The sequence below is a fragment of the Coturnix japonica genome, chromosome 7, assembly GCF_054131305.1.
Source record: "Coturnix japonica strain WE chromosome 7, WE-NBRP24, whole genome shotgun sequence".
NCBI lineage: Eukaryota > Metazoa > Chordata > Aves > Galliformes > Phasianidae > Coturnix > Coturnix japonica.
This window is the reverse complement of record NC_140669.1, coordinates 17,162,580-17,178,285: the sequence shown is the minus strand read 5'-3', so window position 1 is coordinate 17,178,285 and position 15,706 is coordinate 17,162,580. Positions and strand designations below refer to the sequence as shown.

The 15,706-nt window shown below is 37.2% G+C and overlaps 1 protein-coding gene across 13 annotated transcripts in view; it reads left to right on the top strand.

Annotated features, from left to right (window-relative positions):
- UBR3 (ubiquitin protein ligase E3 component n-recognin 3) overlaps positions 1-8,704 on the top strand; it is an 85,319-nt gene extending 76,615 nt beyond the window's left edge. For all 13 annotated transcript variants that reach the window (XR_014947951.1, XR_014947950.1, XR_014947952.1 and 10 more), the window contains 7 exons: positions 336-460; positions 2,151-2,258; positions 2,758-2,868; positions 3,588-3,764; positions 4,896-5,105; positions 5,771-5,910; positions 6,250-8,704. Coding sequence is in view for 10 of the 13 variants with exons in the window: in XM_085552481.1 (XP_085408607.1) it covers positions 336-460; positions 2,151-2,258; positions 2,758-2,868; positions 3,588-3,764; positions 4,896-5,105; positions 5,771-5,910; positions 6,250-6,367 (989 nt within the window). In the remaining 3 variants the exon portion in view is untranslated. The remainder of the gene's footprint in view (positions 1-335; positions 461-2,150; positions 2,259-2,757; positions 2,869-3,587; positions 3,765-4,895; positions 5,106-5,770; positions 5,911-6,249) is intronic.
- The last annotated feature ends 7,002 nt before the right edge of the window (positions 8,705-15,706 follow it).

Below are 15,706 nucleotides of genomic sequence, written 5' to 3'. Positions count from 1 at the left end.
ATTTGGACAAAACAGAATTTTGTAACATCACCAAGTCCCCTTAGGAGGGATTAATTCTGATCAGGATTAAGGTGAACATATGGAGCAGTGGAAATTTACTTGCCCTGTACTTGTTCAGTTCATCAGGGCTACTGAGGTTGGTTTTGAAAGGTAGTAACCAATGAACAGAAACCAATGGTTTTTGAATGTTAGTAAATATAATGATTTTGTTGTATGTCTTTGTTTTTCATTATACTTGTTTTGTTTGCTTTTCATTTGAAGAACATCCTTATCTACAGCCTCTGTAGTCAGCTAAAAATACAAAGTGTTTGTAAATGACTTCCTTTGTTTTACAGAACACTTCACCTGCATTGTAAAGGTGCTGTTTACTTTATTGTACACTCAAGCCTTGGCAGCTCTTTCTGTTAAATGCAGCGCTGGAGATAGGATGGCATGGAAGGAGTCAGGAGCACTCAAAAAGGTTGGTTAGTTTATTAAACTATTTATGAACTTTTGCGTATGCATTTCTGGTAGAATTGTAACAAGATATCTCTGCTCACATGTAATAATTTGCTTCTTAACAGAAATCCACTATTTTGTTTCTGCTTGTGCAATTTTTGCAGGTTTTGCAGGTTTTAGGGAAATCTTCCATTTCCAGAATGGAATTTCAGATTTTAGACTATAACTATGTAGTATCACTTTTGAGTTTGTTGCAATAGTAAAAAGGTAGTATTCCTTCCTAGGTAAACCGTGCGTTGGTCAGCTACACCACCTTTACTGGACATACAGGCAGACAAGCTTACTGCTGGGAAAAGTCTTGTTCACGCTGGTCTTGGCCTAGCTATCCTTGTATCTCTCAATCTGCATTCTAAAATGCTCATGCCAAGAAGAGACAAAGAAGGAATTTTAAGAAATGTGTGGACTAAATAGGGGAAATATTTCCTTATCATTTCCTTGTCTTTTGATGGCATTTACAAGTTCAAGGGAAGCTCAGCTGATTGAATACCAGTTCTTACCAAGAGACAGTTCCCTTACCCAGCCTTCCCGACCTTCTTCCTGCATTGGCACTGTCATTCATTTAATCCTTCAGTTAGTCTTCTGCTCAATGGATTGATTCATCAGAAGGCTGCCAGTGCATATCAATGGAAAAAGTGGAAGTATAGGGGCCAGAAGAAGAAATAGAAACAGGAGTATTCCTCTACACAACATCTGATTCTGTTGTCTGTAAAGCGAAAGGCATACTGAGAAACATGACCTGCTTTTCATGTGTAGGTTAGATTTATTGTTCTGATCTGTCACTACTCCAGGATACCAAAGACAAATTATGTCTTGGCCAATACTGAATAATACTGCACTTCATTAAATCTTCCTTCTTTTAATTCTTTCAATGTATTGTCATGGTATTACAGCGTCAAGAACATTTGCTTAAGAATGTTGCTGTTGTGGGTTTGTTTTGTATTTTTCTGTTTACTGAAGTGATTCCCAAATGATGGATTGTTCTACAGTTTTAAAGCATTGGTAGAAGACATTAAAACATATGAAGTGTTACCAGTTTATATTCATTTTTAGTCCATAGGGTAAACATTGTCTGCTTTTTTGTTGTTAGAAGTTTGGGTTTATCTGAACATACACTTACAATGCTCATTTTGCTGTCTACAATGAGAAATTTGATTGTGTAAAAACAGACTAAGGGCATGTGTTAGGTAACCTTGCTACCTATATTACTAAGATGTTTAAATATAGAAGCATAAAAGCTTTTGCAGCACATAAAGGAATTTGTGCTTTAGGCTTGCAAATAATGATAATGTCTCAGATAATGGATTTCTAAAGTAGCTGTTTCTTTTGATATTAAAGACCTTTCAATTTTACTGAAATTTTCACTGCCATGCTTATCTTTGGATGTTAAGACTGAGTGGGAAATTGTAGTATATTAAACAGTATGTGAATGGATGCTGTTATCTAATGTTGTTCAAATAGCCCAACAGATTAACTCCTGTTAGGTTGAGAATTTTTGCTTTTCTCCTGTGATAAACCCATTGGCAGTTGACAGTTTTTTGAGTGGAAGAGCAAAGAGGTATATAGGAACACTGCTCCCTGCCTGATGCCTACATGCCTCATAGTTTACTTTTGTCTTTTGTGGAATCAGGCAATTTTTATTTATTTATTTTCAGAATACATGCAACGGAGAAAAATCTTGGGAAGTATTGCTGGGTCATGTGGTGAGCGAGCTGTCTATGGGGAAGATATATGAAGAACGAGAGACTGAAGAATTAACAGTGGTATTGGCAAATCTCATGAGAATTTATATAACACGTCCCTTTTCTACCTCTCATTTAAGTATTTCAGCTTGGTTGTTGTAATGAGTTTTCTCTGATCTTGCTAAAGACTGCAGTACTACTCTATTTTCTAGATCAAAGCACTTCCCCATTGGGAGAGTTTGTCCGTGCAAACCTTTCTTTTAGTGTCAGTACTGTGTTGAGAAAGTTATTGACAAATATTTCTTATAATGGTGTGTTCTAATCATATGCACAAAAAGCCTTTTGGAAACTTGGGAAACTGAATGTTTAAGTATCTGCCTGTGGAAGTTCTGTGGAGGGGGCGGGGGGTTGGAAGCAGAGAAGTTCTTTCAGATTATTAGTGGAACACCAGCCTTTGGAACATGTGTTTGATACACTATATCTTAATGTGAGTGCGCACAGTTTGCATTTGTTAATATTGGAGTTTCTTACACTGGTGACAGCTTATTTAGGATTTCGTAATTACTTCTGTCCCCTGTAGGTAAATCCTGATTCTGTAGAGTGCTACCTGCAGCAGTTCTGCCTACCTTTCCTCAGGATCACCAGCCTACTTCAACACCATCTTTTTGGAGGGGATTTACCGAGTTGCCAGGTACAGACTGGGAGGGGCACACTCAAATGTGTCCATTTAAAAGCTGTTTTGTTTTTGGTGGTTTGTTTTTTCTTCTCAACACATTATAGTGTTCCTTTGTAACATATTCCATATTTTTTCCAGGGCATTTTCCATGATAAATGTTATATTTAAAACAAAACAACAACAAAAAAACCCACAGCAAATACATGCTTATTTTAACAGGTCTTACCTATCTGTCTCATAAATTATGGCAGAGCTTTAAGACTTACAGTGCATTTGCAGACATGACAGTCTGCACACAGACTAGACTTCAGTCCTGAGTTTACTTAATGTCTATTCATATTTGGGCTTTTTTCTTAGAGACACTGCATCAGCAGACAATCATGTTTAACCTTTGTGAGATATTAAGCTGACTTAAATAGTTTGCTGCTTCCCCATTTCGTGGCATCAAAATTCTCACCTACAGCTACAAACTATTTTGGGGTTTTTTTGTTTGTTCTGTTTTTCTTATTCTGACTAGTTTTATTTTGAGAATCCAGTTTGAGATAATTTGGAAGAACAAATTAAGAAATGGAACCTTTTCTGTTTTTGTGAGTATATCTTAGTATGATAATGCCAATGCATTTACTGTTGCTGTTGGAATGTAGACATTTTAAAATAAACTGTGTATAGTCTAATAAACTATAAAACTTCAAAGCACAGGCACTAATCTAAAATGTCTGGTTTTGTATCAAAAGGAAGATGAAGAATTCACAGTTCTTGCAAGCTGTCTGGGTCTGTTACCATCTTTTCAGTCATCTGATGAATTCACCAGTGCCTCTTGTCTTGATTGGCCAGTGCCAGCATTTGACATGATATCACAATGGTGCTCTGAGTTGGCTTCATTTGCGGACAAACATCCAGATCAAGTAAAGGTATGTAGCAAAATTACTTGTGCTACAAATGCAGCTGATGTGGTGCTGGTGTGGAAGCAGCTGCTTATTGTTTAACTGTGTACATGCCCTCTTATGTAGGATTGGAGAGCTTGACTTGAATATGAAAAAGTGGCTGGGATCAGAAATGTTAGTGGATATGGATTTGATTGGTTACAAAGAGGAGTATGGAAACCTAACTTTTCAATATGATTACTGGAAGCAGTATCATCTAAAGATAGCGTTTCTATTTTTGAAGTGTACCCATATTTTCTGCACCTAAAGCTTACTCAGGTCATGTAACAGAAGCTTTCTTTAAAGAAAATATTTAGCAGAAGTTTGTCGTGCCAATTAGATGTTAGTGATATTTCTGAGCATCAAATAATTGTTTGAGGTGGAAGGGTCCTTTAAATGTCATCTAGTCCAATCCCCTTCAGTGAGCAGGGATGTCCACACTTAGATTAGATTGCTCAGAGCCTGGTCCAGCCATGTCTTCAATATCTCTAAGGTCAGGGCATCTACCATATTCCAATGCTTTGCTACCCTTACTGTAAGAAAAACAATAACCTTTTTCCTTATACCCAATCTAAGTCATCAGCAATATTGAAAAAGATCAAAATGATAAAAGCTATTTTACAGTTTACTTGTAACAGACTGTGCATCTTCTGCTAAAGATGGAAAAAAAAAACCACCCCAAGAACAAAAACAAATAAAAAAACATCCAAGATTTGAATAAGCAGAATTAGGAAGTTAGTTGCGAAGCAGAAGTTAGGAATGTTTCAACACTTGCTTTTTTTTTCCCTTCAGTGGAGATGGTGAGCAGCAGTCTTCTCTTTACAGTCATCTCAGTCCTCTTTATTTTAACCAAAAAGGTTATTGCATCTAAGTGGTGTCACATTTAGAAAATGTCCTTGGCAAGTGGCTAGCACATATTTTGTAACTGTTGCAAAAGACAAAATGTGACCCACAGGAAGGGTGTTAAGGCAGAAGCAAGTGACTGTTGCAAGACACTTTCTAATATGTGGAACAGAGAACACTTGAGAGAATGGTATTCTTCCATTCTTCAATAACCTTGTCTTAGTTTTATATGAGTAAATGTGCAGAACTAGTATGTTGTTCTTTCTTTCTTTCTAGGCTTTGCTTATCCAGGAGCCTAAGTGGGACTTGCCACGTCTTCTTCAGTTGCCTGAGAATTATAACACCATTTTTCAGTATTATCACAGAAAGACTTGTACTGTTTGTACCAAGGTTCCTAAAGATCCTGCTGTTTGTCTGGTTTGTGGTACTTTTGTATGCTTGAAAGGACTATGCTGCAAACAACAGAGTTACTGTGAATGTGTACTGGTAAGAGAGATAATTCCAGTTATGTACTTGCTTCTCAATCTGACAAGCATTTTTAACTCCATTGCTCAGTCTTGATGTTTATCTCGTATGAATGTTTGTATCATGTTTAGCATTTATTTCTAATAGTTAAACCTAGACTGGATTCTGAAAAACAATTTTATCAATCTTTTTAAGCCTCTGGCCTAATTCTCCCTTGTGAAAAAAACTCTGAAAAAGCTGTTGTGGGCAGTGTTGATAAACTGGTTTTCATTTGTAATCTATTGAAATTTGCTGCCTTCAGAATGCTCATTTCACTGAACAGTTACTAGAAGTCTGGAAATACATGGGCTTCACAAAACTGGAGGAATTATTTGGGGAGCTATTTATAACAAGAGCATAAAATCAAACTCAAATAAATTCCATAATTCCTTGCATTTATCTTTCTCTCTTATTCTGCTGTCACAGTGGAAGAAGGGAGTAGGCAAAATTTAAAAGGCAATTACCAGTTGTAATATGGTATATAGGTGTATACCTATACAAGGTGTATACCTTGTCAGACTGTTCCCTAGTAAATAATGTGTGTATGTTGTTTCAAAAAAAAACTAGTTTGTATTTTGAAAGTCCTTTTTGTTATAAAGTTAGCAGAGACTAACAACCTTTGTACTCTTCCTTTTAAAATTTTATAGCATTCACAAAACTGTGGAGCTGGGACAGGAATATTTCTTTTGATTAATGCATCTGTAATCATCATCATAAGAGGCCATCGTTTCTGCCTTTGGGGCTCTGTTTATCTAGATGCACATGGTGAAGAAGACAGAGATCTTAGGTAATGATTTAATTACAGATATGCTTTATTGTTGTTGCTCTGTCAGCTATATGTAATGCAGTAACAGATAAAAATCTCTACCTTCCTTGAAGGGAAAATTTCCATTTTCTGCAAGTTTCTCCAAGAGGGAGAAGGAATGCAGCTGCTTTGTTTAAAAACAAAACCAAAAGCCCCCTACTAATAAAAATACATGCTTCCCTGAGGGAGGGGAGGGATGAAATATGAACATCCGATATATTTGTTTATATTGACAATGTTTATATTAACAATGAAGTTGTTTTCCATCTTATGTGACATATTAACCATTAGTATGTTGTTTTGTTTTTTTTTTTTAAACAGGCGTGGCAAGCCTCTCTACATATGCAAGGAAAGATACAAAGTGCTTGAGCAGCAGTGGGTGTCTCATACTTTTGATCATATCAATAAAAGATGGGGGCCACATTATAATGGCTTGTAAATCATCATCATCTTCATACCATATCATCGCTGTTACCATGAATTGAATGCATCTTGACTGACCATAGCTTTAAATGATTGGGAGTTCAGCTCTTTGCCTCGGGGTAGAGTGGGGAATGGGCATAAAAGGGAAATGGAACTTGGTCAACACATGAAATTTTTGCATAATATGCTGCTGTTGCTATTAAATAGTGATATAATTATTTGAAATTAAATCCTCAAAATGGTGTGAGCAATGATTGCACTCAGTCCTACTTTTTTGTCCGATATTGTTAAGAAGCACAAGTTTTTCTGACAGTTGTTTAGAGGCTCCAGGGATAGCTGTCAAGTTTTTATTTTTCTCTGTGTGGAGTTGAGTTTTTAGCAATTTTTGCTGAAACTGTATATGTGTACTACATCTTCTATGTTGGATAAATTTTTTTTTTTTTTTTTTTTTTTTCCTTTCTTGTGTTGGTTTGAGGTTTTTTGCTTGGTATGCATTTGTAATTAGACATGAATTGTACAATGATTGTGAGACTGCATGGTAACAATTGGTCTGAAAGTTGAATTTTAGAGATTATTTCACTTGCCACAAGAGGTCTATTGAAATATTTCAGGCATTACTGAAAACATATTCTTTCTCAGGAATTTCATAGATTTTATTTTATTTTTTCCTCCATGAAATACATGAAATAATTGTAAATTAGGTAGCTCACTGCTCTTAATGTAATCTAGAAAACACATTTTTTTTTTTCTCTTCCTAACTTTTTCTCCATACCAATTGAGTAAACCATTAGTGGTATCACACACAGAGGTTGCTGTGTATACGGACGGAATTAGTATGGCACCTGACATGGCAGATACCAATTAGAATATCCATAAGCCTGTCTCTCATTACAGACCAGATGTATGTTTCAGAATGATTGGTGTTGAAATGTGCAGGCTGTTCTACAAAGGAAACATGATTTTGTATCTTTCCTGTCATCTCAGGAGGTTCTCCTATATTGCATTTGTTCAGAATAATCACTATTCTTTCTGCTTGGTTTTCTGAAGGAAAGTAAAAAAAAAAACAACACAAAACTCGAGGGGTAGCCTATGTGAACACACAATACATATGCAGCCTCACTGGAAGATCAGTTCATGTTTAGAGGGCTAAAACAATTCAAGAGAACAGGCCAGACTGGACTAAACCCTGCTCTGTGTACATTGGCAAGAAAGATTACAGTTAAAATGCTGGTATGTAATATATCACTACCAATGTTTTTCCACAGGTGTTGGACATGTTGGCTATTTCATACAGCACTACCAAGCAGTTCCTGGTATTTTTACTTTCGTAGCTTGTGTGTAAAATAAAATTTGTATGTGTAAAATAAAAACATCTTATGATAAAACCATGTATACAATGAAAACAGTTCCCCAGTGGAAGTCATTACTTAGTGAAAATTGTATAGGGGAAAAAAAAAAGACTGTGTAGTAATCAAGGAGAACTGACAGAAGGAAAAGTGACTAAATACAATGAATTTTTCTGGATAAGTGCAACTCAAAAACCCCCATGATAATGGATGCTGTTTTTTATACATACGTATAAATATATATATATATTTCAAAAGTATTACAGTACTTCCTGTAAGTTTAAAATTACTGTTTCTCCAACTAAACAGCAATGTCTTTTCCAAAATATTACTTTTTTGATACTGTATTATAAGTTCTGCCTGTAATATTTTTGCATTGCTCATTATGAGTATCAGGCCATTTTGTAAGTGTGGTTGAGAAGCAAAAAGTTTCTTTACATCTCCAGCATAATGTTATTACAGGGCTCGAGAACTTGAGCGATCCATAGTTTGAAGCACCGATGCTATATTCACAAGAGATAACGTATCCAGAATTTGATTACTGTGTTCTATTTGAAATGGAACGTTCTCTGGTTGTGCATATGGATGTGAATCGAACTATTAGCCTTAACTTTAACATTGGGGTATTTCATAGTGTTTAATTTAGTTCTGGTGAATTAGTCACCAGTCAATTTAAAAACACAAACAAATTACCATGTTGAAAATTGTACTTGAATATCCTTGCATGCTGCTAAACCAGAATTTTGATTTCCCCCATTACATTTTTCTTTTTTCTTTTTTAATCCTGTTTTACAAAGCTAACCTTGAAAAAAATAACAGGTCCAAACTAGAGTGGCGTGTGTGTGCATTACTCAAATGTTCTGGTGTGATATCCTGTAGGAATGATCATTTAAGTACAGTACATTACTGTAGAATATAAATCTATCTTTAAAATGCATCAGAGAACTACAAAACTAGGAATACAGTAATCGGCATTGTAAGATATGTTAATAAAAGTCTGCTGTCAATCTGTGTGTTGGTGAAATTTTTTCTTTCCACCTCAGACATCCAAAATGCAGTTGTTATTGAATTCCACACAATAGCCAGGCAGTTATTTGAGTGTCAGAACTTTAAGCAAAGTACCTTGCACAGAGGGTAATTGTGATTTGTTTTTCCCTTTGTTACTTGCATGCAGTTGTGTATGTTTGATGAATAATTTGGATTATTTCATTTTATGCATACCTGCACCACTTAAGGCTGTGTTTACTTTTATGCCTGCTATTACAATGTTGCTGCTGCGAAGCGCTAACATTAAAATACTGAGTTAAGAAACTGTCTTTCTGGGAAAGCGGTTCTTGATCGTTTCTTCTGTCAGATCTGCTTCTGGAATAACTGTCACTGTGAGTTTTTGAATGTGTATATTTGTGTATTAAATTTTGCTTTTTTTTATTTTTTTTTATTTTTTTTAACCTTTGAGGAATTCAGTGACACAGTTGTGATTGTTGCTACCTTTACATAACAGCCATAATAACACCTTTTCTCTTAGTGACAGCCTGAAATCCTTAAGTGAATATTTTCATCACCTCTCCAATAGAAATCTCGCATATCTTACAGTATTGCACAAGCATGTGACATTTTGCTTTTAGAAAGTGCTTGTTTTGCTCCAGCATGAAAAAAATGTTTTTTCTTTTGGAATCCCTTGAGATCAGTTTGTGCTGTCAAACAACTCCAGAAGATGCAGTAAATTAGTATGCAGATCTTGGTACGTTTTACAAGTGATTTTCATCTAAACCAGATTCTGTTAATCTTGCTTTGTGCTTCCTTGTTTTCAGAGGTGAGGATAGTGATGCATGGAGAGTGAGCAGTGAGTTAGATAAGAATGAAATGTTGCTGTCTGCAACATAAGAATATCACAGGGATGGGCTGACAAAATCTATGAAGGTTCCTGGCTCTCTATTAAATCAACTCCTGGATATGATGGATGCATGTAATAGGAGAAAGCTGGCTGTGTGGCAGTTCTCTGTTATGTGGATTATTCGCTGCAGTCAGTGAGATTATACTGAAAGCCCATGCTAGAGTAATGCTATCTTCTGGTAGGGTATTGTGCCCTGAGCACCCCTGCTTTTCCTCAGATGAGCAGTTAGCCTGCAAGTGCTCTTAGATTAAGAGCAGCCCCAACTGCTGCAAGTTTAGACCTCGGACTTGGTTCTTCTGCCAGCATACTGTCATATCACTGCAGCTATGATTCCTGAGTGAATCCTGAATATGAATAGGTTATATTAGCTATTAATTCCTGCAAATGAACATGCTTAAGTAGGAAATGTATACTCAGTGAAGTTGAACAGCTTTTTAAAATAATAATACTGTAAATGGGCTCTATTAGAACAATGAGTTTCACTGTCTGGGACTCTGTTTAAATTGTGGGCAGAAATGGTGAATGTTAATCAGATTACTATATATAATTTTACAATTAGTAATTGTAATTTACAATCATTGAAAAGAGGTAAGAAATACAAATCTATCTTAAGATGAGGTATTTCAGTAATGCTGTTCTGTGCAAGTGTATTTCCAAGGATGCTGCACATCTGTTGTATCTGGTCCCCTGAAATGCACATCATAGGTGTTGCATTGGTGAATACCAACAAAGTGTTTCCCCTGGCAACAATAAATAGAAGAAAGCTAAGCCCATTCAAATGATTTACCTTAGTGAGCTTGTCACAGCAACGATGGATGCTGAACACTAAGGGAACTCATTAGAAAGACATTGTGCTGTAAGGAAGGAGGCCAATAAAGAATTGTAGATTTCTCTTACTCGGTGTTGCTGTTTGAGTAGTATATTTGTTTGGAGTTTGCAAAGTTTACTTGTATGAAATGAGATATAAGTATCTTTCAAATTTTACGAATAATGTCTTATACTTTCTTGGGTCAAGCTTTTGTGTGATGTAGGCAGCTCAGTGATTCAGACATACCCCAGCCAAGAGTAAATGCAGATATTTATAACAAAAATTCAGTTGTCTGTCCAGCAGTAAGTCTGAATGTAGCCATAAGGATGGTAATGGCATTCCCAATCATATTCCTGCTGCCTTTGCAAGCAAAGCTGTACAAAATAGTTTGTTCCTAAGGATCGGTCAGTGGAGCATCACACATGACCTCTGCAGACATGGTAAAGGATAAGTTAATGGATTTTGGATAACCTGGCTCATGTTGTGGAAGAGCACTATGCTAATTGTGTATAGATTATTTTCTAGAATGCTCTGTATGTAGATACTTGTCTTGGCAATTTGTTTCCAGAATATATAACACATAGGATCTGTATGCATTGTTTGTTGTTGGCTTTTAAGTCTTCTGAGTCACCTTTCCCTTGGAGTTCACAGCTGGGAATTAATCCAGTAACTCACTATAGTTCAGTCATGCTATTTACATTTCAGTGCTGTCTCTGTAACAGGTATTTCTTCTCCTCACTTCTGTTTCCAGTTGCCTGTCTGTGGTTTGTGGTTAACTATAATCTTAACTGATAACTGTGCTTATGATCCATAAGGGCTGGACTATGGTTATGTACCTTGCGCTTTAGACTTGGCTAGAGCTATTATTTTGTTGAGTGGCTTCTCTACCAATGTAAATATGGTATTCCACTTGGAGAGGGGAATCTTCTATGCTAGAATCTACTCCTGTATTAATACTGCCAGCTGCATTAGGCAAAGTATCATCAGCAGGTCAAGAGGGCATCCTTTCCCTCTACTCAGCATTAATGAATCCTCTGCCTAGTTCTGGGTTCAAAGTACAAGAGAGATACAGACATACTGCAGAGCGTCTCGCTAGCATAGAGCCACCAAAGTGATCAAAGGACCGGAGCGCTTTTCTTACAAGGAGTGCATGAGAGAGCTGGGACTGTTCAGCCTGGGTAAGAGTTGGCTCAGAGGGTATCTTATCAACATATACAAATACCTAAAGGGAGAATGCAAAGAAGACTCAGTCTCTGTTACCTGGTGCTAGGACAAATCACTGTAGGCATAAACTGGAATGCAAGAGGCTCCATGTAAACATCAGGAAGCCCTGCTTTATTGAGTATTGGCACAGATTGCCCAGAGAAGTTTTGGAGTCTCCTTCCAAAACAGCCTGGACAAGCACCTGGCCAACCTATTCTGGGTCCCATCTTGAGTGGGACCAGATAACCTCCAGAGGTTCCTTTCAACCTTAACTAATCTGTGACTATCTGTGATTTCTTTTAATCAATTTCTTAAGAATCTCCTAATGGAGGGGCTCTTGTTTTCAGCCCCCTTTGCTGTTTTATCATTTTCCTTCAAATCCACACTATAAAAACACCTCAGTTTCCCCTTCCTGTCCTCTGTATTCAGGAAATACAGTATTTCTATATTCAGGATTTCTTTTTCCTACTTATGCACAGAGATTTTTATTTTTTTCTCCAAGATGGTGGCATTTCTTGAACAAAGATGCATTTGTATGTATTCAATAGCTAAGGCAGAATATTCAAAGCAGTGCCCACGTGACCTGGTAGATCAAGCAAATACAACACAATATTAATTGACTCCTGTACTTTGAGTGCTGTATCCATACTTGGATAGCCAAAATTCAAACTGCCTCAGGATTTTTGTGGAAGTAGTTACACGTTTCAGAAGTGTCCTCAAGATCTCCAGCAACAATATCTCTTCAGGCAAGCCTACTTAATGTTATTGCTTTAACATCTGATGAAAGTGTTAAGGATGTGTGTAGGTTAGTGCAGCCATGCGTTCTGTTTGTAATTACAAGGCCATCACTGGGCAAAGTAAATTGCATTCTGTACAGACAATTAAAAAGCATGAAATCCATACATCTAGAGGAAATTTACTGTAATGAATAATGCTTGTTCATATCCACTTAAATAAGGACATTTTAATACTATATCAGGGCATCTCAATTTCTCAGTTACAGGAAGAGGAGATTTCATTACAATTATATTTTTTTATTAAAACACTTTCATTTATATTTCACTGGTTGCATGACTGACTACCAGTCAATAATGTGTGCAGTTTAAATACCAGTAGATTCACACATGTGCAGCAACTGCACTCATTCATAAAATACACTCCTCAGCTAAACGCAGCATAGTATCAACTGGAAAAAAATGCTCCATATCCATTAAATTCTTGAGGCCATAGAATTTTATAATACTGCATTTAATAATAGTTTTTCACCTCCTATCATCCAACCATGGCCATACAGATGAGAAATTATTTATTTTTAGAATATAACCTAAAGAAAGGATAGGAGTGATTCATCTCCTACTGTGTTTGTGGAGCCTTTTCACAATGGTTCAATCATCGCTGCACAAGTAATCAGAAATATAACAATAATTAAATGTTCTAGTGGAGATTTGCCAGCAAGAGCAACAAAACAATGGTTGTACATAAATATAGTTTGTTTCAGTGCAGTTTCAACATTTATGTAAACTGCAGTTTAGGATTGGCAACACTATTATTGCAAGCAGTAATGTTATTAGTTTGATTGCTATCAAAGGCACTAAGAAGTGCAGGTACCAGTAAAGGACAACTGAAAATAAACCGATTTCTTTAACTTGTGTAACATTACAAAAATGGAAGGATTATGTCATCTGAAGTTTATTGCTACTGAAATATGCATGTTAGAATGAAGATAACTTTTCTTTTGTTGCTTTATTTTGTAACTTTAAATCCTTAGCTGCCTTTTCACATTCTGTATTAAGGTATTTCTGAGATTCATGGATGACTATCAGCAAGTTGTGCATTCCAGCTGCACCCTTAAAGCTACTGCCATGTAAACTGTTGCATTGTGGAAAACAAGTCTGCTTGAAAATCCACTATGTGACACAGGGTCTGCAAGCACAGCATTCACGTAGCTCCAGAATAGTGTACTTACCCATCATGACTGTCTCCTCCCTGTAGACAGGTATGCTGAACAATTTGGCAGTGTTTGGAAAAGTTGTTCTATCTGGTCTGCAAGGGGCTAGTAAGAAGGGGAACGGAAAGCCATCAGCATCAGAACAAAGCAAGCAGGCAGTCTCAGCAGATTGATTAAATAAATAAACAAATAGTAGGGATGAGCTTTTGTAACAGAGCCCAACAAAGTCCAGGTTGTAGCAGACAATGAAGTCATAATCAGGGATGTTTCTGTGGTTCAAAAACCAACATATGAACTATGGGAGAAATCTGGAGTACCCAGAGCTCCCCCCATCTCCGAATCCTTGAGAATGCTGTGAGGAAACATGTACAGATGAGCAACGTGGATGTTATTTTTGCTTGAATATAGGTACCTCTTACAAACACAGTAAAGAGCAGCAATGTTTCAGCATTTCAACAATGTGCGCAGCTGAAAGTGAGGCCTTCCTGTGTTCTAGCTCCTGCAAGCTGAAAGCATGTAGGATTAAACGGTGGGGTTCTGCTTAGACAAGGCTACTAGCTGTTCAAGAGGGTCAGCTTGGCTGGGTGTGTGAGCTGTCTGTATTACTATTTGCTATTATACAATTTACATAATCCTACACCACAGAATTTTTGCAACAGTGGATAGAGAAAAAAATGGCTTGTGAAGAAGGCTTTGTATAGACTAGCGTATAATAATTCAGCAAAACAGCAGTAATGTGAAAAGGAACATTGCTCAGCAAAATTGTCAGATCGCATCAGTTTCTTGCTAATGTCATCATGGGCTGCATTCAGAGAAAATGTTGATAATCTGCATTTTTTACTGATTATCTACATACAGGTTTGTCCTTCAGTTGTTTCACATTTTATGAAAATTCTAAATGGTTTATACTACAGTATGGATGTGAGGAAATTATGTGTATGCATAGGATTACAAAGCACAAAGTCCAATAATCAAGAGAAAGGTTTAAGAAAAAACATTGCATTTTGGCCAGAATGATGATTATTCACTGTTAGGAATGATGGCTTTGTATTAAAAAATAAATAAAAATGCAGTAATGGAGAAAAGTGGTACAGAGGAAGAATAAGGCTTTATGGCTTTCATCTTGAATAATTATAAGGAATTATGTGGATACAAAGCCCTCTATTATTATTACGAGCATTTGCTTACAGACTATTTCTTAGCTCAAAAAAATAGAGATGAGAGCTAATGCTGTGGATGGAGGGAGTCAGACCTGACCGAAGCGGGTGAAAACAGTAGTTGCTCTTTATTTGTGTCTCATTCAATTGGGGTGCCAGTTCCTACCTCTCTAAACACAGAACCCTAAACTTCAGCTTGGGGAAGACAGAGCTGAACGTTTCTGACTTCAAAAATAGGTCTGCTCATTTTATGAGTCCGAACATTCTTGGGAGAGATAAATTGAAAAACCCTATGAAAGAAGCAGATTGTGTTCGTAATGTGCCCGCACAGAGCTTACCCTGAGAGTGCTGAGGAAAGCTGAAAAGGAGACCCGGTGATGTGAAGCTGGGATAAGCACTGGCACACTGAGAAAGGGAAGAGCCTCCTGTTTGTTTCTCTGGGGCTTTTTGCTGTTCTCACTCCCTCTTCTTCCCTTTATCTCTTTTTTTTTAAAGAGTACCAAACAAACACCCATCTGAATTTCTCCTAATCTAACAACCAGAAACAGCCTGATCATTTTGCTCTGTCTAAGCCCAAAGACAGAGCTCAAAGACGGGGGGATACCATCAGAGAAACGCTCCCAAGGAGGGAGAAACGCTTTATAAAGCGTTTATTTTGCTCCAGGACAGAATTCTCAGAGCGCGCAGACTGACCTGTGCCCTCAGATAATCATTTTGGACAGTGCAGAAGACACAGAGCCCACTAAGGCGGTCAGTAAATCTCAGAGAAAGCAACGCAATACCAATTACGTATACGTATGCACTATTTGTATTTCTTGCTCCTCACCGTTCCTTTAAGATCTCTCTAAATCTCTTGCTTTATGGCTTTAATTGACCTTCCTCGAGAGCCCGGCTCCTTCTCGCGTTGTGCCTCGCAGCGCACCCTCACGCACTTACATCAGGGCGAGGCTCCGTGCAGCTGCTGCCCGGCCACGCGGGGCCGCCCTCGCCCGCCGCCGT